This window comes from Tamandua tetradactyla, chromosome 3 (genome assembly GCF_023851605.1).
Source record: "Tamandua tetradactyla isolate mTamTet1 chromosome 3, mTamTet1.pri, whole genome shotgun sequence".
Lineage (NCBI taxonomy): Eukaryota > Metazoa > Chordata > Mammalia > Pilosa > Myrmecophagidae > Tamandua > Tamandua tetradactyla.
This window is the reverse complement of record NC_135329.1, coordinates 155788563-155812371: the sequence shown is the minus strand read 5'-3', so window position 1 is coordinate 155812371 and position 23809 is coordinate 155788563. Positions and strand designations below refer to the sequence as shown.

General features: G+C 35.4%; 1 protein-coding gene across 1 annotated transcript in view; it reads left to right on the top strand.

Moving 5' to 3' along the window:
- NCKAP1 (NCK associated protein 1) overlaps positions 1 to 23809 on the top strand; it is a 155825-nt gene that overhangs the window by 113596 nt on the left and 18420 nt on the right. The window contains exon 24 of the mRNA XM_077154375.1: positions 12145 to 12238. Within this exon, the coding sequence (XP_077010490.1) occupies positions 12145 to 12238 (94 nt within the window). The remainder of the gene's footprint in view (positions 1 to 12144; positions 12239 to 23809) is intronic.

The window sequence follows — 23809 nt, the reverse complement described above, 5'->3', positions numbered from 1 at the left end:
GGGTACATGGTCTGAAAATCGAACCTGGGTCTCCCACATGGAAGGTGAGCAAGCATTCTACCACTGAACCTCCCATACACCCAGAGAATGATTTTTTTTGTTTGTTTGTTTGTTTTTGGGTTTGGGTTTTTTTGTGTTGTTTTGTTTGCATGGGTAGGCACTGGAAACCGAACCTGGGTCTTTGGCATGGCACACGAAAACTCTGCCTGCTGAGCCACTGTGCCCCCCCTCCCCCCAGAGCATCTTTTTAATTATGACTTTTTCTTTGTGAAAGTTTTTGGTGGTAGTGTCGTGCATTTTTAGTTTCTTAAGATAATGGTGTATAGCACTAATAAGTAGCTTGATTTCAGATTTGTCCTTAGAGGTCTCCTGAATGATCTGATTTACCAAAAATTGAGCAGATTATAGGTTATGTTAATTCTCAGAAGTTTAATAATGTTTTGCCAAGTGAATAAAATTGGTACCAAAAGTCAGTGTGGCTAAAAGGGAAGGCATTATTACTCAGTGTTTGGGAACTCATTCCTTGAAGTTAGAGCATCCTGAGTTTCAGTACTAACTCTGTCACTTATGAACTCATTGACTTGAGGAAAATGTGTTTAAAATCACAAAGCTTTTACTGTGAATTTAAATAAGATTACTCATGTCAAGCACTTTAGGTACTTGGCATAGTGCCTGACTCACTAAGTAAGCAGTGAGTACAAGTTATTTTTGGTACTCAACATATCGTTATCCTTTTATTTTTTAAAAATGTCCTGCAGTTATAAAAATCAACTTTTAAATACTATATAATGTATGTTTTAAATATACAAACTTTATACTTTTTGAACCACAAACATTGCAATGCCAGTTTTGTTTTTTTACAAGCAATAGCGTTTTTATTTATTGAACTCTGCCTGTAAAATACATGATACTTTTTTTGCTCAGTCTGTTCTAGGTAACAGATTTTTCATCTTTAATTTGTTTTCTTGTCTTCCTTTTGGTATGAGATAGAAGAATTATGACATAGCAATTATTTTTAAATTCCAGAATGAATATAGATTTCTAAAATTGTTAGTCTTTTTAGTGCTTCTTTCCATTTAATTTGTTGGATTATCATGACATAATAATAAAATTAGCCTTTTTTGAGTTTCTCTGTGTCCCTTAGTGTTCAAAGGCATCCTTCTGAAGTCCTTAACAATACTACAAAACCCCTATTAGATCTCCCACTTTTCTGTACCTCCTTTACTCTGTTCCAACCTGGCTGTCCTACTTGCTGTTGTATAATCTTGGAATACTCTTCACTGAGATACGACATAGCTTGCCTCTTCCAAGCATTTTGAAATGTCACCTTATCAGAATATCATTCTCTGACTACAGGTTTAATCCTGTTTCTTATTCACTTGTGACCTCATTTGTCATATATTTGTTTTTGTCACTCTCACTAGAATATAAACTCAGTTATAAATCCTTTTAAGATCTTGGTGCAAGAACAATTGTCTGTCACATAGGTTGGCACTTAGTAAATATTTGTTGAATTAAAAATAAAAAGAACTCACTCTTTTGACAATCTACAGAATTCATTTAAGCTCTTTCCTATAGTATTAACTCTTTTAGTCCTTAAAACTAGTATTGTTCGTTTTTGCAAATGAAAAAATTAAGGCCAAAGAGATTAAGTAACTTACACAGATTAGTAAGTGGTGAAAATGAAATGGTTAATAAGTGGTGGAATGAAAATTTGAACCTAGGTTATCTGTGTACCTCCAGAGTTCATGCTAGTAACATGCTACAGTGTATCGGAAAATGAAAGAGATTTTAGTAGTCACCTGTTTCCTAGGTGGATGATATAGTCTTTTTTAAAATAGCCAGTCTTTTCAATTATTGGCTGTCTCTAGTTATGTTGAGTGAATATCGTCATAGTAATTCTTAATTGGTTCTCATTCTTTCATTAAGAGATGGAGACTGTCTTTGTCAAGCTCACTCTCTATAGATTTAAAAACTACTGTCACACATCCCCTTTCTCTTTCCCATGTGAAAAAAATTTATATTCTTGCTCACTTTCCTTTGTGTAATGCAATTCCGTATTCTAGTTATTGTACTTAAGAAAGTTTAAGATAGCATTCATACATTTGGTAGTTACACCCTACTGTTTTCTTATCAACTTGCAATCAGATAAATTTCTGTTTTTCTTTCACATGGGCTAATCTTATGCCATGACTTCCCACATCTTATGTTTTAACAATACACATTTTTTCAACCTAAGTATATGCTTTTATAGTTATTAAAATTTATCTTTTTAGATGTCCATTGTTCCAGCAAGATCTTTTTTTGGGTTCAAATTTTGCCTTTTATCATTCCTTTCATAATCTTAAGTGTTTTAGTTGTATCTGTAAGTATTAATGTTATCAAATACATTCTTATTCCTGGAAAAGAAATGAAAGGAGGTTATTTTTTAACATTTTGGTCTTATATTTTAGAATGACCATATTCTTTTTTGCCCAGATATTAAATTTAATTTAAAGTTAAAAAAAGTAATTGTATAAATAATGTTGGCTTCTATTTTAATGCTACAGAATTCACTAACTTGGGAATATTGTTTGCTGTCTAGATTTTTTTTTCTCCAAGTATTTGACTATATTAAACCTGAATCCAAAATCTAGGCAAAAGAGACTTTTGTGTATGTGCTTAGATTCTTTGTCTTTGAGATCTTTGAGATGATTATGACTTAGTTTCTCATTAAATGAAATGTGTTCCCAAGCTAAGAGGTTTAGTATACTATTTTAGTTTGTGAAAGCTGTTAGAATGCAAATATATCAGAAATGCTTAAAAAAGGAATTTACTGTTACAAGTTTACAGTTCTAGAGCTATAAAAATGTCCAAACTAAGGCATCCTGAAAAAGATACCTTGACTCCAGAAAGACTGATGTCTGTTTCATGGGAGGGGATGCGTGTGTCTGGCGTGTGCTGGTCCTTGTTCTCAGTTCCATTGCTTCCAGCTTGTTCTAGTTTGCTAGCTGCTGGAATGAATGTACCAGAAATGGAATGGCTTTTAAAAAGGGGAATTTATTAAGTTGCAGGTTTACAGTTGTAGGGCCCTGTGCTGGTTTGAAAGGATGTATGTACCTTAGAAAAGCCATGTTTTAATCCTAATCCCATTTTGTAAAGGCAGCTGTTTCTTCTAATCCCTATTCAGTACGGTATGTTTGAAACTGTAATTAGATCATCTCCTAGAGATGTGACTCAATCAAGAGTGGTTGTTAAACTGGATTAGGTAGAGATGTGTCTCCACCTATTCGCGTGGGTCTTGATTAGTTTACTGGAATCCTATAAAAGAGGAAACATTTTGGAGAAAGGGGAAGATTCTGAGACAGCAGAGAATGACATAGCCACGAGAAGCAGAGTCCACCAGCCAGCACCCTTTGGAGATGAAGAAGGAACATACCTCCCAGGGAGCTTCATGAAATGGGAAGCCAGGAGAGAAAGCTAGCAGATGATGCTGTCTTCACCGTGTGCCTTTCCAGATGAGAGAGACTCCCTGACTGTGTTTGCCTTGTGCCGTCTCACTTGAGAGAAACCCTGAACTTCATTGGCCTTCTTGAACCAAGGTATCTTTCTCTGGATGCCTTAGATTGAACATTTCTATAGACTTGTTTTAATTGGGATATTTTTCTTGATCTTAGAACTGTAAACTTGCAACTTATTAAATTCCCCTTTTTAAAAGCGATTCTGTTTCTGCTATATTGCATTCCGGCAGCTAGCAAACTAGAACAGGCTGTGAGAATGTCCCAATTAAAGCAAATCTATAAAAATGTCCAAATTAAGGCACCAACAAGAGGTTACCTTTACTTAAGAATGGTCGATGAAGTTCAGGGTTTCTCTCTCAACTGGAAAAGCACATGGCAAACATGGTGATGTCTCCTAGTTTCCTCTCCAGGAGGCTTGCTTCATGAATCTCTCCCAGGGGCATTCTTCATCTCCAAAGGTCTCTGGCTGCATGGGCTTTCATGGTTCTTGTGGGTCTTAAAAGACTCTCTCAAAAGTGTTTCCTCTTTTAAAGGATTCCAGCAAACTAATCAAGAGCCACCTGGAATAGGTGGAGTCATATCTCCATCTAATCAAAAGTTAATACCCACAATTGGGTGTATCACATCTCCATGAAGATAATCTAACCAAGTTTCCCACCTAAAATGCCAAACAGGGATTAAAAGAAAAGGCTGCCTCCACAAGATGGAGTCATGCTTAAAACATTGCTTTTCTATAATCCTTTCAAACCAGCACACAGCTTCTAATGCTGGTGGTTTCTTTAAGCATCTGTTGGCCTTCACTTAACTCCTCTGAGACACAACTCTTGGTTCTAGCTTGCTTAGCATATCATGGGAAGGCACATGTGATGTCTGCTGAACTTAGTAGCAACTGTTCTCCAAGCCTCTGTACCTCTGTCACTTCTATCGGCTCTGAACTCTCTCCAAAATGTTTCCCCTTTTAAAGGACTCCAGTAAACTTATCAAGACCACATGGAATGGGTATAATCACATCTCCATCTTATCAAAATGGATTGGATTTGGGGCATCTCACAGTCACATCTCCTTGGAAGTAACCTAATCAAAAGCTCATACCCACGATTGAGTGGGTCAGTCTCCATGGCAATAATCTAATAAAAGTTTCCCACCTTAAACAGTAGGTCTGGCCCCTCAAGATTGGATCAGGATTAAAACATGGCTTTTCTGGGGTATATAATTTTTTCAAACTGGCACATATACTAAAAAATTTTTTTTGCTCTAAAATACTTGATTTTAGAATTTTAGAATTTTAGTTATCTATTTGATTTTCTGTACTTGGTGTGATTTTTCATTTTGTTTGCATAATTGAGATAATTTTAATTAATGATTTAATGTATGCTTATATTTTGGTATTTAAGGACTTTCTACTTTTATTTTTTATCTTCTCAAAAATTAAATTCCAATTTGCCTAAATATTATATTTTTCAAGAGACTTCATATGGTTAACTGTAAATATGAAGCATTGTAACTTTATTTCGATTTCTTCAGTGTAAAACTAGTATTAAGGATTAATTTTTCTAGATTGCATAGTGCTTTGCAACTATTTTCATAGAGATTCTTCTTAATAACTATGATGTAATCAGTGAATTCCAGATTTCTTAGGATTAAGGTGCTTGTGCATTATTAAGAATTGAAGAATGGGTGTCATGACTTTGTATTCTCATTTTCTGCATAATTAGACATACTTCCATTTGTATTCTTGTTATAAGAGGTCTTAAAGATTATAATATGCTGGCTTAGCAATGTGCGCGTTTTAGTTCGTCCTCCTACTACTACTAAATAACCAGAAACAATACAGAACAGCTCCTGGGGCCACATCAGTGACTGGACACATAGCATACCCCAGTCTGGACCAGCTGGACCTGCTGCAAGCCCCCCCAGAATCGCAAGTTCCCCAAGCCGTGGCGACTGGTACCCTTCCCCCACAGGCTGCTTCACAAAGGGGAAAGGAAAGAGACTTTACCAGCAGCAGGGGCTGAGCCCAACCCAATGCCAATTGTGGACTTAATTAACAAATTCTGACTACTAAAAATAGGCCCCCAGCTCAGGTGAACCTGGTGAAAGTGGAGGGTGCTCATTTTTGCCCCAGCAGCAAGGGGGCAGGGCTGACGGAAAAAGAAAAAAAAAAAAAGGAAGCAAAGGTTTTCGTGGTTGTGTTTCTAAAAGGCTTGGCTGCCTTTGGATACAGCGGCAGGACTTCTCAGGCTGCAACTGCCCCAGGCATAGGCAGAAACAAGCTTGTTTGAGGGCTTGTCTGGAGCCTGTGCCTTCCCCAGGGGAGGGGTGAAGCTGAACTCAGGTGGAATCCCTCCCTCAAGGAATTCAGACACCAGGGCTTGGTAATTTGAAACCATTAAAACCAGCCTACAACCTCTCCTCTGTCTCCACCACGCCCCCAGCAGGGAGTCTGCCAAAGTTAAAGATACCGAATCATCTTATGCTGGTGGGACCTGCAGGCAGACAAGCACCACATACTGGGCAGGATAAGAAAAACAGAGCCCAGAGGCTTCACAGGAAAGTCTGTCAACCTGCTGGGTCTCACCCTCAGGGAAAACCGACGCAGGTGATTCTTTCCTCCTGATAGGAGGCCAGTTTGGTCTGGGAAAATCCAGCTGGGGTCTATAATACCTACGTAGACCCTCCTAAGCAGGGCAAGAAACAAGGAAACAAAAACTGAAAAATTCTCCTCTGTTAAACAAAACCTAAGCTAGAGGTTCAGATAAAGCTGAACTGAATGTCAAAGAACAGATAGACAACAAATACATCCAGCAAGAAAACCCTAGGTAAAGGAAGTGAAAGCATCTCCAGAATGAACTAATTAAGGTAATTAAATGCCTAGACGCCAGCAAAAAATAACAAATCACACTAGGAAAATTGAAGATATGGCCCAGTCAGAGGAACAAACCAACAATTCAAATGAGATACAGGAGCTGAAACAATTGAGAATATATAAACAGACATGGAAAACCTCATCAAAAACCAAAGCAATGAATTGAGAGAGGATATAAAGAAGGCAAGGAATGAACAAAAAGATTATAATATGCTGTTTCATATTGACAAGTTTAGTGTAGTATATTTTGTACTAGTCTAGCTCATTGAGATAAATATTTAAAGTGTTCATTTTGCCCATGATGAATCTGATTGTTTTGCAGTTTTCAGTGTCCTGAAACTTTCCTTTAAATAATTTAAATTTTAAATTTATGAAAGCAAAATGACATACAGATTTTTGCTTCTAATATTGGTAGGCTAAGTAATTCTGAACACCTTTTCCCTCGGGGCAGCTGAAGAACTGGAGAAATATATAAATTAATCTTCTTAATGAAGAAAAACAAGATAGTGAAGTATTTCTAACTTAAATCAAGAAGAATGTACGACTTCAGAGACATAAGCCTAGTCCTGGAAGCCACTTTTGACCTGAGGACATTTGCTGATCCAGAAGTAAACTTTGTAAAATTGAGCTGCAGTTTTATGGTCTTGTGGAACATGGGGGTAGATATTCAAAACCCAAAACTCAACTTTATCATGAAAATAAAATGACATCCTATAGAATGAGAGAAAATATTTGGAAACTGTATATCTGATAAGGGTTTAATTTCTATAATATATTAAAAAATCCTTCACTTCAACAATAAAAAGACAGACAACCCAGTTAAGAAATGGATGAAACAGTGGAATAGACATTTCTCCAAAGAAGATATAAATGGTTAAAAAGCACATGTGCTCAACATCATTAGCATTAAGGAAATGCAAATCAAAATCACAAGATACCATTTCACACCTACTAGAATGGCTACTGTTAAAAAAAATAGAAAATTAAAAGTGTTGGAGAGGATGTGGAAAATTGAAATGCTCGTTTATTGCTGGTGGGAATGTAAAATGGTACAGCTGTTACGGAAAACAGTTTGGCAATTTTTCAGAAAGAATCATATAGCCTGGCAATCCCACTTGTAGGTATATACCCAAAAGAATTGAAAGCAAATATTTGCATGGCAGTGTTCATCGCTGCATTATTCACTGTTTGTCCATCAACCAATGAGTGAATAAACAAAATATATTAATATAATACAGTGGAATATTATTCAGCTGTAAAAAAAAAAGCTGACAACTTGGATGAACCTTGAAGCTATCATGTTGAGTAAATAAGATAGATATAAGAGGACAAATATTGTTTGATCTCAGTGATATGAAATAATTAGAATACACGAACTCAAGAGTCAGTTTAGAATATAGTTTATTAGGGGAAGGGGTTAGAATAGGAGATAGCAAGGGAAGACTTAAAATGTACAGACTTGAAAAAAAACAAAAACAAAAATCTGCCTAAGCAGGGAGTAGGAAGTCTGCTTAAATTCTTCTCTTACTTTCTTTATATAGGGACCCATAAAGGAGTTTATACTTTCAGAGTAAGGGAAATGATCCCTTCCCAGGATTTGTAGCTGTTCTAGTTTGCTAGCTACCAGAATGCAATATACCAGAAATGAATGGCTTTTAAAAAGGGTTGTTTAATAAGTTGCTAGTTTACAGTTCTAAGGCCAAGAAAATGTCTCAATTAAGTCTGTGGAAATGTTCAATCAAAGGTATCCAGGGAAAGATACCTTGGTTCAAGTAGGCCAATGAAGTTCAGGGTTTCTCTCTCAAGTGGAAAGGCACATGGCAAACATGGTGTCATCTGCTAGCTTTCTCTCCTGCCTTCCTGTTTCATAAAACTCCCCAGGAGGCATTTTCCTTCTTTATCTCTAAAGGCCACTGGCTGGTGGACTCTGCTTCTCGTGGCTATGTTGTTCTGCTCTGCTTTCTCTGAATCTCTCATTCTCTAAAATGTTTCCTCTTTTATAGGACTTCAGAAACTAATCCAGACCCACCCAAATGGCAGCCCTTTTTTTGTTGCTTGCTTTGTCCAAAGAACTTAAATCTTGAAGGTGAACTAAGATTGTCCTAGGTTAATATCATCTTAAGTTGCATGGCAGAAATTAACAAACATCATCTTTGGAAGAAGGTATCTTTATTTCAGGCTTTAAATCCTGCAAATAATTTTCAAACACATTAACTGGAAAGTAGCGGTCTATTGGATATCAGTGGAGAGAGGTATAATACATCTGGCTGGCAGCCATGATTCTCAGGTCATTTTCTCTCTCTCCGGCCAACTTCTTTACCTGGTGTTTCTGAATTTGGTGTCCTCCTGGTTAACATCTCTCCATAAGGTGGTGAAAAGAAGTTGGCAATGCAACTATTCCCTGTAAGACATAATCATTTTTGCATTCAGCCTGAAGTCTGTCTTTTTGGTACTTATTGCCCTCAATTTTCAAGCACTTCCTATTCTTGAAACTTGAATTAACTTGCTTCTAGATTATATCACTTCTATAGGAATTATCAGATTTCTCACCATTGCTTATTCTTTGTTCCAGTTTCCATCTTACAGAAAGTCATTATGTTTTTCATTTGCTCTTGTTTCCTCTAGTGTTTTCTTTGTTATTTTCTTTATTTTTGCCATTTTTACTTCTTTCCTCTTACTTTTTAGTAAGTTTCTTGAAGGAGCAAAGTTTTAAACATATGTATAGAATTCTCTACGTTTAACCAGTTCTTATACATAGTTTACATATTTGAGCATTTCTGTGGAAAAAATTCCAGAAAGTAACTTAAAGGTTATGAACATTTAAATGTTTTTTTATATTGCTGAATATCCTCTGAAAAGTTTGTAGCTTACGTTCTTGCCAGCAGAGCATGATATTTCTAATAGCATTTTAGACTTTTTGACACTAGAGCATGAAATGTTTTTGGGGAAAACTGTAATATTTTTAAGATTATTCTGTAGCTTTTTTTTTTCTTGTGGATGGGTGTACATGGGCTAGGAAGTGAACCTGGTTCTCCCACATGGCAGGCAAAAATTCTACCACTGAACTACCCATGCACCCTTCTGTAGTATCTTTGCTTTTATTTTTTATGTTTAAACTAACACTAAATAACATGTGGATGCATCTTCTTTTTATCTTAAATATGATTTTAATTACTTTAGTTTCTGTTCAGGCTGTTGGCTTTTTTTGTTTGAAAGAATAAATTTGTGTTCAGAAAAAAAGAGGGGAGGAATCTTTATATTTGATGGTTTGAATAAATCATGCATCAGACATAGTCAACACTATTCATATCTGTACTCATGAGAAAGCATGTTTATTACTTTCTGGGGAAGAAAACAACCAATCCTCTTTCCTACTAAAATTCCTGGGATGTTTCACTTGGAATTGTGCCCATTGAGTCAATTTCTCCTTCCACTACTGCCAAAATAACTGTTTTGGAATTTTCCAGATCGATTCTACTAGTTCTTCATGGTATCCCAGAAGACCTTTTTCAAATAACCAAGTAGATAAAGAAATGTTTTTTTATACTATTGATTTGATTCATTAGATTTGTCTAAATTTGTTGTAAATCATTTTGTTGGTAGCTTATAGCATTACTTCAAGCTTTCGGTCCATTTGTCAGCGATATTAGTCAGTGACTTTAAATATACAGAGAGGTCTGTTTCAGGATGCAGTTGAGCAAGAAATTTTAAAATTTAAATATGTAAACCCCTTTCAAGAAAGACATCCTTAACAAATACTTTAGCATAGTGGTTCTCAAAGTATGGCTCTCAGACCAGTAACAGCAGCATAACCTAAGAACTTGTTAGAAATGCAGACCTGCTAAATCATTCGTGGTTTTTTAAATCCTCAGGTGATTCTGATGCACACTAAAAATTTGAAATCATTTCTTTAGGGTTAAGAGCATGGACTTTCAAATAACATACCTGAATTCAAATTCCAAATATATATATGTGTGTGTGTGTGTGTGTGTGTATGTATATATATGTATGTATGTATCTTTAACTTTGGCACGTAATATAACTTCTCAGAGCTTTAATTTTCTCCACTCTAAAACTGGTACACCTCCCTCATTTGGATTAGGATTAAATTTGATTGTTTGTAATTGTATTCAGGAGCTAAAAAAATGATTACTATTCTATTAAGTATGTTTCATATTTAATTGATTTTAAGGCACATTTATATTTAGTATTTCTGAGAATATGTATTTTAGATGATAAGAAAACATTATGTTACAGTTCAGTTGGTAACATTTTTTTTTCTTAGTTGACATATAAAATAATGGTGCATTTTAAATTCAGTGGTACCTTTCATTCAACGAATTGTAATATTGTATGTTCAAGGTGGAATAAAAACAGCCAGGATTGGACATAAATTTTGAGTCAGATTCTAAACTGGGACCAAGTATTAAATTGAATTTTAATACTTTTTTTTTTTTTTTTTTTTTTTTTACTCAGAGAAAACAGGCAATTTAATGAGAGATTGTACAGGAATCTAGAACTGGATATCTAATTAGGAGAATAAAGAGAAATAATCTGAGGCAGTGTCATGTAACCTGAATAAAATTCATACTAGTATTAGGAAAAATGATATTTATAGACTTTCTATAGTGTTTTTAGGCTCCCCTTAAATCATCTGTGATCAGTCTTTGGTTTGTAACAAAACTACCATGGCACTTTAACGAATATGCTTGCTATATCTTCTCACTGAGGCTGGCTGAATAGAAATCCCCAAGGATGAAGCCTTATGTATTTGAGAAGGGTAATATATAGTAAAGGCCACAAACTACTATAGAGAGACAAAAGTAATGAAAATGCTATTTTATACAGTTACAGAGATCAAAATAAATTTCAGTTGAATTATAGAAGAATGGTGTAAGAGTAGTGATGACAGAACTTCGTGGTATACTCAGATGGGACAGGTATTGGGCAGCAGTGTAAAAGTAGAAACTTTAACTCAGTTTTCCCTTCGTGGTTTTAGAAATTCAATTTATGTTGTCCACACTTATGTCTGCCAGGATGGAATTAATTGTATTTATTTTAGTTATTACTTTAAATTAAATTACTTTTCCAATGTTCCTTTTAAGAAAAACATTCCTTAATGGGTTATACTTTTCTTGAATAGATATCATTCACCCCCTTCCTTTAAATATATGAAGAGAATTTCTCTTCTTCGCTCCCCTCTTTTTCTGTGGTCACTGAAAAAGAAGGCAAATAGTTTATACTTGCATTTAATAATTTGGTCTGGGAAACATTAATAAAATCCCCATCAGATGGCACCAGACCCCAACAAGTTTTTCTCCCTCATATTCCTATATCCAGTGATGAACACATTTTCTAATGACAAAATCTCGTCTATCTTTGGTCAGCTTTAACTTTAATAAGTTCTTTTTAATTTTGTTTTGTTTTGTTTGTTTGTTTTGGGCTGAAATATGTTGCCATCTATCTCCACTTAAGTGTGTCTGCTTTTTATTATTGATACTGTTCTAAGCGTAAAATAATCCTTTATCCAACTACTTATCTTTATTTCTTTTTCCCAAACTCCTTCTTTTTTGTATTTGCAAATTGAAAACAAACACTAATCTTGTGTGAATGATTTTAAGATTCTTGTATTAAAACAATAACTGACATAGATAGCACAGACATCTGGATTTCATGAACTGTGTTTCCTCCTTGCCAGATTGTAATTTCCAAACATGTTCTTATGTCATTAACATATGGAGGTCTAGCCTGACCTATGATCTTTCTTTTTTTGTTTAGAAACTTGTGGTGGAGAATGTTGATGTGCTAACACAAATGAGGACCAGCTTTGACAAACCAGACCAGATGGCTGCACTCTTTAAAAGATTATCATGTGGGTAACTCATTTTACATTTTATAAACATTAAGAAGACCTTGGCAGTTAACATTTAGCTTTAGCTCTAAATTTGTAAATGTAAATATAAGTCATAAAATATGAAAACTGCCTTTGACTTATAAAGAGAATTAGGTGAAATTTGCTGTCAAAGGATCTTTTAAGTACATTACTTATCTGTTCATAGTTTTTGTACCATATTTTTGGAACAATGGGTTAAATATTTAATGAATATTATCATTAATTAATTCTTGATTTTGTTCATTTTAATACCATAAATTTGCATTCATTTAGACTAAAGGAAAGAATTTTTATAACTTCTGATACTGTAACGTTCTAAAAATCAACTTTACTGAGGTATACTTTACGTACAATAAAATGCAAACATTTGAGTGAACAGTGTAATGAATTTAAACAAATATATACACCTGTGTAACCATTACCCCAATCAAGATAGTGAACAACTCCAACACCCTGGAAGGTTCTCTCATATTCTTTTACTTTTTTTGCATGGGCAGGCACTGGGAATCGAACCTGGGTCTCCAGCGTGGCAGGCAAGAACGTGGCCCCCTCACGTTCTTTTATAGTCAGTTTTCCACCCCTAGTCACCAATCCCAGATAATCCTTGATCTGATTTCTATCACTATATATTAATGTTGCCAGTTATAGAAGTTCATTTAATGGATTTACCCAGTGTATATTCTTTTGTGTCTGCTTTTCTTTTTCTCTTTTTTTTTAGCATTTTAATTTTTATTAATAAAACCAATCAACATACAAACGCGAACCTTCTTAACGTATGAACATTCCATACTTGGTGTGCAATCAGTGGCTCACAACATCATCATACAGTTGTATATTCATCACCATGATCATTTCTCAGAACATTTACATCACCCCAGAAAAAGAAATGAAAAGAAAAAGCTCATACATATCATACCCCTTACCCCTCCCTCTCATTGACCACTATTATGTCCCTCTACCCAGTTTATTTTAACATTTGTTCCTCTTATTATTTATTTATTTTTAATCCATATGTTTTACTCATCTGTCAATAAGGTAGATAAAAGGAGTATCAGACACAAGGTTTCCACAATCACACAGTCACACTGTGAAAGCCATATCATTAAACAGTCATCTTCAGGAAACATGGCTACTGGAACACAGCTGTACATTTTCAGGCAGTTCCCTCCAGTCTCTCCATTACACCTTAATTAAAAAGATATCCATGTAATGTGTAAGGAAAACCTCCAGGAGGATAACCTCTCGACTCTGTTTGAAATCTCTCAGCCATAGATATTTTACTTGGTCTCATGTCGCTCTTCCCCGTTTTAGTCGAGAAGATTTTTTCAAACCATTGATGCTGAGTCCCAGCTCATTCTAGGATTTCTGTCCTACATTGCCAGGGAGGTTTACACCCCTGGGAGTTATTTCCCATGTAGAGAGTGAGGGAGGGTGATGAGTTTGCTTGTCGTGTTGGATGAGAGCAACGAAAGTGGTTCTCTGGGGATGACACTTAGGCCTAATTTTAAGTAGGCCTAGCCTATCCTTTGTGGGGATAACTTTCATATGAACAAACCCCCAGAATGAGGGCTCCGCCTATTGCTTTTCTAGTCCCCACTGCTTGTGAAAATATCAAGAATTCTCCACTTGGGGAAGTTGAGTTTTCTCCCTTTCTCACCATTCCCTGAAGGGGACTTTGCAAATACTTTTTTATTCACTTTTCAAATCACTGTAGGTTTTTTTTTTTTGGAGCATGACTCTGGACAAATCTACAAAATCTCATGCCGTACTCAGTGTTCCATGTACTTATGGTGATCAATTAAACTGTCAATATAAGTTATATTAGGAGATGCACTAGTCAAAATATAAATTTTGTACCAAATAAACATTTTTTGCTTTAGTCTCATGCATAAGTTAAAGTTTTAAAATATGAATTGCTATTTTCAATATGCTGCAGTATTAACATTCCTTTGTTCTTCCTCATGCAAATCATTTTTAAATTTGTACACATAGTCACTATTGTTATACACTCTAGGCATTCCTAGATTACACCATCTCGGTCTTTATTGTCTTTCTTTCCTTCTGATTTCATTTGTGGCTCCAGGCATCTTCCCTCTATCATTCTCACATTCAGCTTCATTCAGTATTCTAACGTTGTATTACAGTTAGGTAGTATTGTGCCATCTATTTCTGAGTTTTTATAATCAGTCCTCTTGCACAATCTGTATCCCTTCAACTCCAGTTACCCAATATCTACCCTATTTCTGTCTCCTGATGCTCTGTTCTTAACTGAAATTCTCCAAGTTCATTCACTGATGTTAGTTCATATCAGTGAGGCCATACAATATTTGTCCTTTTGTTTCTAGCTAATCTCACTCAGCATAATGTCCTCAAGGTCCATCCATGTTGTTCATAACTTTATTTTGTCTTATAGCTGCATAATATTCCATCATATGTAAATACCACAGGTTGTTTAGCCAGTCGTCTGTTGATGGATATTTGGGCTATTTCCATCTCTTGGCAATTATAAATAATGCTGCTATAAACATTGGTGTGCAAATATCCATTTATGTCCTTGCCCTCATGTCCTCTGAGTAGCTACCTAGCAATGGTATTGTTGAATCATATGGTAGTTGTATACGTAGCTTCCTGAGGAACCACCAGACTGTCTTCCACAGTGGTTGTACCAGTTGACATTCCCACCAACAGTGGATAAGTGTGCCTCTTTCTCCACATCCTCTCCAGCACTTGTTGTTTTCTGATAATGGCCATTCTGGTAGGTGTGAGATGATATCTCATTGTGGTTTTGATTTGCATTTCTCTAATTGTCAGGGAAGTTGAGCATCTTTTCATGTGCCTTTTAGCCATTTTTATTTCCTCTTCTGAGAAGTGTTTTCTTGTGTCTTTTGCCCATTTTGTAATTCGGTTGTTTGTGTTTTTTGTTGTTGAGTTGAACAATCTCTTTATATATTCTGATGCTAGGGACTTATCTTTTATATAATTTCCAAATATTGTCTCCTATTTTGTAGGCTTTCTTTTTACTTTCTTGACAAAGTTCTTTGATGCACAAAAGTGTTTAATTTTGAGGAGTCCCAATTATCTATTTCTTTCTTCAATGTTTGTGCTTTGGTGTAAGATCTATGAAACCACTTCCTATGAGAAGATATTTTCCTACATTTTCTTCTAAAAGTTTTATGGTCTTAGGGGTGGGGCATGGTGGCTCAGCAGGCAGAGTTCTCGCCTGCCATGACGGAGACCCAGGTTCAATTCCTGGTGCCTGCCCATACAAAAAAAAGGTTTTATAGTCTTGTTTAGGTCTTTGATCCATTTTGAGTTAATTTTTGTAAAAGATATGAGATATGGAGCCTCTTTTATTCTTTTGATGTGTATATCCAGTTCTCTAGGCACCATTTTTTGAAGAGACTGTTTAGTCCCAGGTGAGTTGGCTTGACTGCCTTATTAAAGATCGATTGTCCTTAGATGAGAGGATCTATAGCTGAACACTCTGTTTAATTCTATTGGTCAATATGTCCATCTTTATGCCAATATCATGTTGTTTTAACCACTGTAGCTTTGTAATACGTCTTTAAGTCAAGTAATGTGAGACCTCCAACTTCATTTTTCTTTCTCAGGATATTTTTAGCTATTCAAGACAGCCTGCCCTTCCACATAAATTTGGTTGTTGGTTTTTCTGTTTCTGAAAAGTAAATTTTTGTGATTTTAGTTGGTACTGCATTGAATCTATAAATCAATTTAGGTAGAATTGAGATCTTAACTATATTTAGTTTTCCAATCTGTGAACGCAGTATGCTCTTACATTTATTTAGGTCTTTTGTGATTTCTTTTAGCTATTTCTTGTAGTTTTCTTTGTATAGGTCTTTTGTATCCTTAGTTAAATTTATTCCTAAATATTTTATTCTTTTGGTTGCAATTGTAAATGGAATGTTTTTCTTGATTTCCTCCTCAGAGTGCTCATTACTAGTGTATAGAAACACTGCAGATTTTTGAAGGTTGATCCTGTAACCTGCCACTTTGCTGTACTCATTTATTAGCTCTAGTAGTTTTGCTGTGGATTTTTTGGGATTTTTGACGTATAGTATCATATCATCTGCAAACAATGAGTTTTACCTCTTCTTTTCCAATTTTGTATTTCTTGTGTTTCTTTTTCTTGTCTAATTGCTGTGGCTAGAACTGCCAACACAATATTGAATAACAGTGGTGATAGTGGACATCCTTGCTTTGTTCCTGATCTTAGGTGGGAAGTTTTCAGTTTTTCCCCATTGAGGATGATGTTACATGTGGGTTTTTCATATATTCCCTTTATCATTTTAAGGAAGTTCCCTTCTTTTCCTATCCTTTGAAGTGTTTTCAACAAGAAGGGATGTTGAATTTTGTCATATGCTTTTTCTACATCACTCAAGATGATCATGTGGTTTTTCTACTTTGATTTGTTGATGGTGTATTACATTAATTGATTTTCTTATGTCAAACCGTCATTGCATACCTGGGGTGAATCCTATTTGGTCATGGTGTATAATTCTTTTAATGTGCTGTTTGACTTGATTTGCAAGAATTTTGTTGAGAATTTTTTCATCTATATTCATAAGAAAGATTGGTCTGTAACTTTCTTTTCTTGTAGTATCTTTGTCTTATAGTATCTTTATCATATCTTTGATATGTGGGCAATGTTGGCTTCATAGAATGGGTTAGGTAGCCTTCCCTCCTCTTCAGTTTTTTTTGAAGAATTTAAGCTGTATTGGTACTAATTCTTTCTTGAATGTTTGGTAGAATTCACATGTGAAACTATTTGGTCTTGGGCTTTTCTTTTTCGGGAGCTTCTTAATGACTACCTCAATTTCTTCGTTTGTGATTGGTTTGTTGAGGTCGTCTGTTTCTTCTTGAGTCAATGTTGGTTGTTCATACCTTTCTAGGAAGTTGTCCGTTTCATCTACGTTGTCTAGTTTATTAGCATAAAATTGCTCATAGTATCCTCTCATTACCTCCTTTATTTCTGTGGACTCAGTACTTATGTCTCCTCTTCCATTTCTGATTTTATTTATTTGCATCCTTTCTCTTCTTCTTTTTGTCAACTTTGCTAAGGGTCCATCAATTATGTTGATTTTCTCAAAGAACCAAATTCTGGTTTTGTTGATTTTCTTGATTGTTTTCATGTTCTTAGTTTCATTTATTTCTGCTCTAATCCTCACTATTTCTTTCCTTTTGCTTGTTTTGGGGTTAGTTCGCTGTTCTTTCTCTAGTTCTTCAAAGTGAACAGTTAATTCCTCAATTTTTGCTCTTCGTTCTTTTTTGATACAGGCACTTAGGCCTATAAATTTCCTTCTTAGCGCTGCCTTTGCTGTATCCCATAAATCTTGACATGTTGTGTTTTTATTTTCATTTGCCTTGAGATATTTACTGATTTCTCTTATAATTTCTTCCTTGACCCACTGGTTGTTTAAGAGTGTGTTGTTGAGCCTCCATATATTTGTGGATTTTCTGGCCCTCTACTTGTTATTGATTTCCAACTTCATTCCTTTATGATCTGAGAAGGTGTTTTGTATGGTTTCAGTCTTTTTAAATTTACTGGGACTTGTTTTGTGACCCAGCATATGGTCTATCCTTGAGAATGATCCATGAGCACTTGAAAAAAAAGTTTATCCTGCTGTTGTGGGGTGTAATGTTCTATAAATGGCTATTAAGTCTATTTCATTTCTTGTATTATTCAAATTATCTTTCTTTATTGATTCTCTGTCTAGATGTATCTGTCCATTAATGAGAGCAGGGAATTGAATATTATGGTAGATGTGTCTGTTTCTCTTTTCAGTGTTTGTCTGATGTATCTTGGAGCACTCTGACTTGGTGCATAAATATTTATGAGTGTTATGTCTTCTTGTTGAATTGTTCCTTTTATTAATACAGTGTCCTTCTTTGTCTCTTAATTGTTTTACATTTGAAGTCTAATTTGTCAGGTATTAGTATAGCTACTCCTGATCTTTTCTGATAGTTGTTTGCATAAAATAGCTATTCCCAGCTTTTCACTTTCAACCTTTGTTCATTGTTAGGTCTAAAATGCATCTCCTATAGACAACATATAGATGGGTCCTGTTTTTTAATCCATTCTGCCAGTCTGTGTCTGTTGATTGGAGAGTTTAATCCATTAACCTTTAGTGTTATTACTGTAAGGGCAGCACTTTCTTCTACCATTTTGCCTTTGGGATTTTATATGTCACATCTAATTTTTCTTCTTTTTACCTTTACTGATAGTCTTCGTTTCTGCACACTTCTCCACACCTCTCTCTCTTGTCTTTTCCTATCTGTGTCTAGTACTCCCTTTAGTATTTCTTGCCAAGCCAGTCTCTTGGTCACAAATTCTCTCAGTGATTTTTTGCTGAAAATGTTTTAATTTCCCCTAATTTTTGAAGGACAATTTGCTGGGCATAGAATTCTCGGTTACTGTTTTTCTCATTTAGAATCTAAATATATCGTACCACTGTCTCCTCAGCCTCCGTGGTTTCTGCTGACAAATCTACGCATAGTTTTATTGGGTTTCCCTTGTATGTGATGGATTGCTTTTCTCTTGCTGCTTTCAAAGTTCTCTTTCTCTTTGATATCTGACGTACTTATTAGTAAGTGTCTTGGAGTATGTCTGTTTGAATCTACTCTTCTTGGGGTACACTGCACTTCTTGGATCTATAGTTTTAAGTCTTTCATAAGAATTGGGAAATTCAGTGATCATTTCCTCCATTAGTTATTCTCCTCCTTTTCCCTTCCCTTCTCCTTCTGAGATACCCACAACATATATATTCCTGCACTTTTTGTTGTCATTCAGTTCCCTGATTTCTTGCTCATATTTTTCCATTCTTTTCCCTTTGTTTTCTTTTGCTTGTCAGATTTCAGATGTCCCATCCTCCAGTTCACTAATCCTGTCTTCTGCCTCTTGAAATCTAGCATTGTAGGTTTCCATTGTTTTTTTTTTTCATTTCTTCTACTGTGTCTTTTATTCCCATAAGTTCTGTGATTTTTTTCAGACTTTTGATTTTTCTTTTTGTTCATCCCTTGCCTTCTTTATATCCTTCCTCAATTCTTTGTTTGATTATTGATGAGGTTTTCCATATCTGTTTGAACATCCTGAGTTAATTGTTCCAACTCCTGTGTCTCATTTGAATTGTTGATTTGTTCCTTCAACTGGGCCATATCTTCAGTTTTCCTAGTACGATTCATTACTTTTTGCTGGCATCTAGACATTTAATTTCTTTAATTAATTTATTCTGGAGATTATTTTCACTTTTTTTACCTAGGATTTTTTTGCTCAATAACTTTACTTTGTCGTCTATCTGTTCTTTGACATTCAGTTCAGCTTATTCTAGACCTCTAGCTTAGGTTTTGTTTAACAGATCAGAATTTTTCAGTTCTTTTTTCTTCTTTCTTGCCCTGCCCATATGGTGCCCTTTCTTTTTTTCCCCGATAGGAAGGTCTGTTTAGGTATTATAGACCCCAGTCAGATTTTCCCAGACCAAACTGGCCTCCTCTCAGGAGGAAAGAGTCACCTGTGTCAGTTTTCCCTTGAGACCCAGAACACTGAAAGACTTTCCAGTGAACCCTCTCGACTCTGTGTTTTGCCTATTCTGCCCAGTATGTGGTGCTTGTCTGCCAGAGGGTCCCACCAGCATAAAGTGATGCAGTGCCTTTAACTTCAGCAGACTCTCCCTGCTATGGGGGTGTGGTTGAGACAGAGGAGAGCTTGTATGCTGGCTTTAATGGCTTCAGTGTTCCAGACCCTGGGGTCTGAATTCCTTGAGGGAGGGATTCCGCCTGAGCTGGGCCCCACCCCTCTCCTGGGAAAGGCACAGCCTCCAGGGAATTACTTCCTTTCACCTGACCAGCCTCTTTGCCTCCCAGACAGCCTAATTTTGCCCTTGCCTGGGGCAGTTGGAGCCTGAGAAGCCTTGCAGTTGTATCCAAAGAGCAGTCAAGTTGCAGTAACACAGCCACAAAAGCGAAAAGAAAAAAAAAATCCTTTTCAGAGCAGGACCCCTGTTCCTCGGCTTTGCACATCAAGAGCTTACGTTGGTACGTTGCTCTGTGTATCTCCAGTCCTATGTGCCCCCTCCTTTCCTTCAGGGGCCAGACTCTTTCAAGTATTTTGTGCTGTCCGATCCAAAAGAAACCTCTGTGTTTTTTGTTTGTTTGTTTGTTTGTTTTCTTTTTCCATCAGCCCTGCCACCTCTGTGCCGAGGTAAAAAACAGCAACCTCAGCTTTTACTTGAGGTTCAGCTGGACTGGGGGCCTATTTTTAATAGTCAGAATTTGTACATTAATTCCACAGTTGGTGCTTATTTGAGTTCAGCCCCTTGCCGGTAGTAAAGTCTCTTTCCTTTCCCCTCCAGGAACCAGACTGTGGAGGAGGGGCACTGCCCTCCTTGACTTGGGGGCTCACAGTTAGTTTTGGGTGGGTTCACAGCTGATCCAGCTTGTCCAGTCTGGCATACACTGTGTGTGTGATCACTGATGTGGCCCCAGCAGTTGTGCTGTACTATTCCTGGCTATTTACTAGCTGCTCTGGAGAAAGAACTAAATCCCACACGTCACTAAGCCGCCATCTTGAACCCTCTGTATCCACTTTTTTCACTTTGCATAATGTTCTTGAGATTTATCCATGTTGTTAAGTGAATAAGTAATTTGTTTCTTTTCGATGATAATTTGTATCTTAGTACCTGAAAAACCTGAGTCTAAAATTCTTTTAAATGTCTTAACATTGATTCTTTGTGGGACATATATTACAAAATAATAATGCATCTTAAATATATTAAAGTAGGTTTAGCAAGAGAGCTCTTTTAGATACTCTTGAATTGGTTAATTTTCTTTTCTTTTGCTTTTTGTACTTGGAATATTAGTTAACAGTTAAAAATTAATTTTAAAGTCATACTTTTTAGTGATTCGTTTGGAAGGCTCCCCACGATTTGAAAAAATAGTGAAATTCCAAATGAAATATTTTTTTTCTTTGAAAAAAGCAGAGTGTACATTCTCAAACAAAAAATAATCCTAAAGTAAATTAAACCATATGTATATTTCACATACTTCCTCTGATGCTTTTCTTTTAAATTTATAAAACTGCTAAATGCTTTGGAGAATCACTTCATTAGGCTGTCTTATCCTGTTTTAAAATGTAAAAACTTAAGCAGTACAAATTTGTATAATGTTAAGCGACAATAAAGATTGACTTGTAGAACAGATTGCCAGGATTATAAAGAAGGAGTACATAGGAATTTTGAGGGATGGTGGATCTGTTCTGTTTCCTCACAGTGGTGAGCGTAACATAAGTGTATACATATGTTAAAATTCATAGAACTATACCCCAAAGGAAAAAAATAGTCAAGTTCTACTGTATGATATTTAAAAAAATAAATTTAAAGAAGAAAAGATTGATTTAGTGTAATTTTAGTGAGGAGGGCTGTGTATAAATACTTAGTAGGAAATGACTTTTTAAATCTCTGTTTAATTTTCTTTTCACTATTTTATTATATACTTATATTATCCAGTTTTTTCCTTTTATTCTTAGTATTTGTAGGTTTTCCTGTTTCTCCCATTTTTTTTAGTACTCTAAGAATAGCCTTAACCCTACCTACCTTCCTACTAATAAATAACATTCTAATGTGTGTCATCTGGTTGGAAGCATTTAATCCACTATGGTGTTCACTACCATTTTTATTGTTATTGATCTCTGCTATTCAATAATAAAATTGTAGCAAAAAGGAATTTGTTAAAATACCATAAAAATTTGCAAGTCTTCAGAATAAAACCAATATTCCTCATCTTAATTCTGCTTACATGAAATTTGTATATAATAATTATGAGTCATGGCATTTGGGATTTGCCAAAGTCACAAATCTAAATTGATGTTTTTGTGATTTAGGAAAAGAAAAGAGCCACTGAAGAGTGGCTTATTTAGGGTAATTAAAAGTTACTTTTTCAGTTGAAATGTTTTCTTAAAAGTACTCTCTTTCATCCTTGATTTCCACTTTTTGCTTCCTTTGCCTCATATCAGATGTTGATGCGTTTTAGAGTCATTTCATTTTCATGATGAACAAACATATACTCTTAAACATTCTTAAATGAGAAAGCAATATAATTTATTAGAAATAGCTCTGAATTGGGAAGCAATTTAGAATTTATTTTCAGTTTTTGGGACTACTTAATTATGTGAGTCTTATAATATCCCTTTTCTTTCCTTCCTTCTTTTTTAGATTTTTCAGCTTCTTATTTTGAAATATTTTCAAACTTATAGGATAGTTACAAAAAATTATACAAACTCCATATAGAGAATCCTAAACATCCCTGTTCCCCCCATATGCTCAAAGCCACCATTTTAACAGTTTGCCATATTTGCCAATCATTCCGTCTAGCCATCAGTGTGTCGGTCCATTCGTCTATCTACATATTTGTCTGTCAGTCCATTTCTAAACACTTCAGTATAGTTGTATACATCATGCTCCTTGAACACTTAATACTGCCATGAATATTTCCTGAAAGCATTCATTTATATAACCACTTTAAGGCAGTTATCAAGTTCAAGATATTTAACATTAATATACAATTTACAGTCTGCACTCAAATTTTTCATGTCCCAGTAATGCATTTTTGAGTCTTTTCTTCTCCCTCACTAGATCCCTTCCAGGATCATCATCATATATTGCCTTTAATTTTCATGATCTCTTTGTTTGTTTGTTTGTTTGTTTGTTTGTTTTTGGTGAGTAATGTAAAGTTTCCCATTTCAGTCATTCTCAAGCATATACTGTTTGATGGGTATATAACATTCTTAATATTGTGGTAACCTCAGCACCTTCTATTACTAAAAGTTTCCTATTTCCCCAAACAAAGACCTTATACCTATTATGCATTAATTCATCTTCTTCTTGCAAACTGTCTTCTAATTTTTGCCTCTGTACACTTGCATATTCTCTGTTATTTTCTTTGTAGTTACCATGGAGCTTACATTAACATCCTAAATCTATAGTAATCTCTTTTGCTTTGGTACCAACTTAACTTCAAAACTATATCACAAAAATAAAGCAAATACAAAACAATGACAACAAAAACTATATATAACCTTTGTTCCTATACCCCTTCATTCCCCACCTTTATTTAGTTCTGGTCACAAATTACATTAATACATTACGAGCCCCAAATCACTGAATTCTCATTACATTTTAGGCATTTACCTTTAGATCGTGTTAAGAAGTAAAAAGTGGTGCTACAAACCAAAACTACAGTAGGTTTGGCATTTTATCTTGTTACCCTTCCCAGAGGACTTTTTATTTCTTCATGCAACTTCAATATATGTCTATTGTCCTTTCCTTTCAACTTGCAGAACTCTCTTTAGAATCTCTTATGGGACCAGTCTAGTAGTAATGTACTCCCTCAGCTTTTGTTTTCTGGGAATGAATTAGTCTCTCTCATTATTGAAGGACCGTTTTGCTTGACATAGACTTCTTATGATGTGTGTGTGTGTGTGTGTGTGTGTGTGTGTGTGTGTTTTCTTTCTTTCAGTGCTTTAAATATGTCATCTCATTG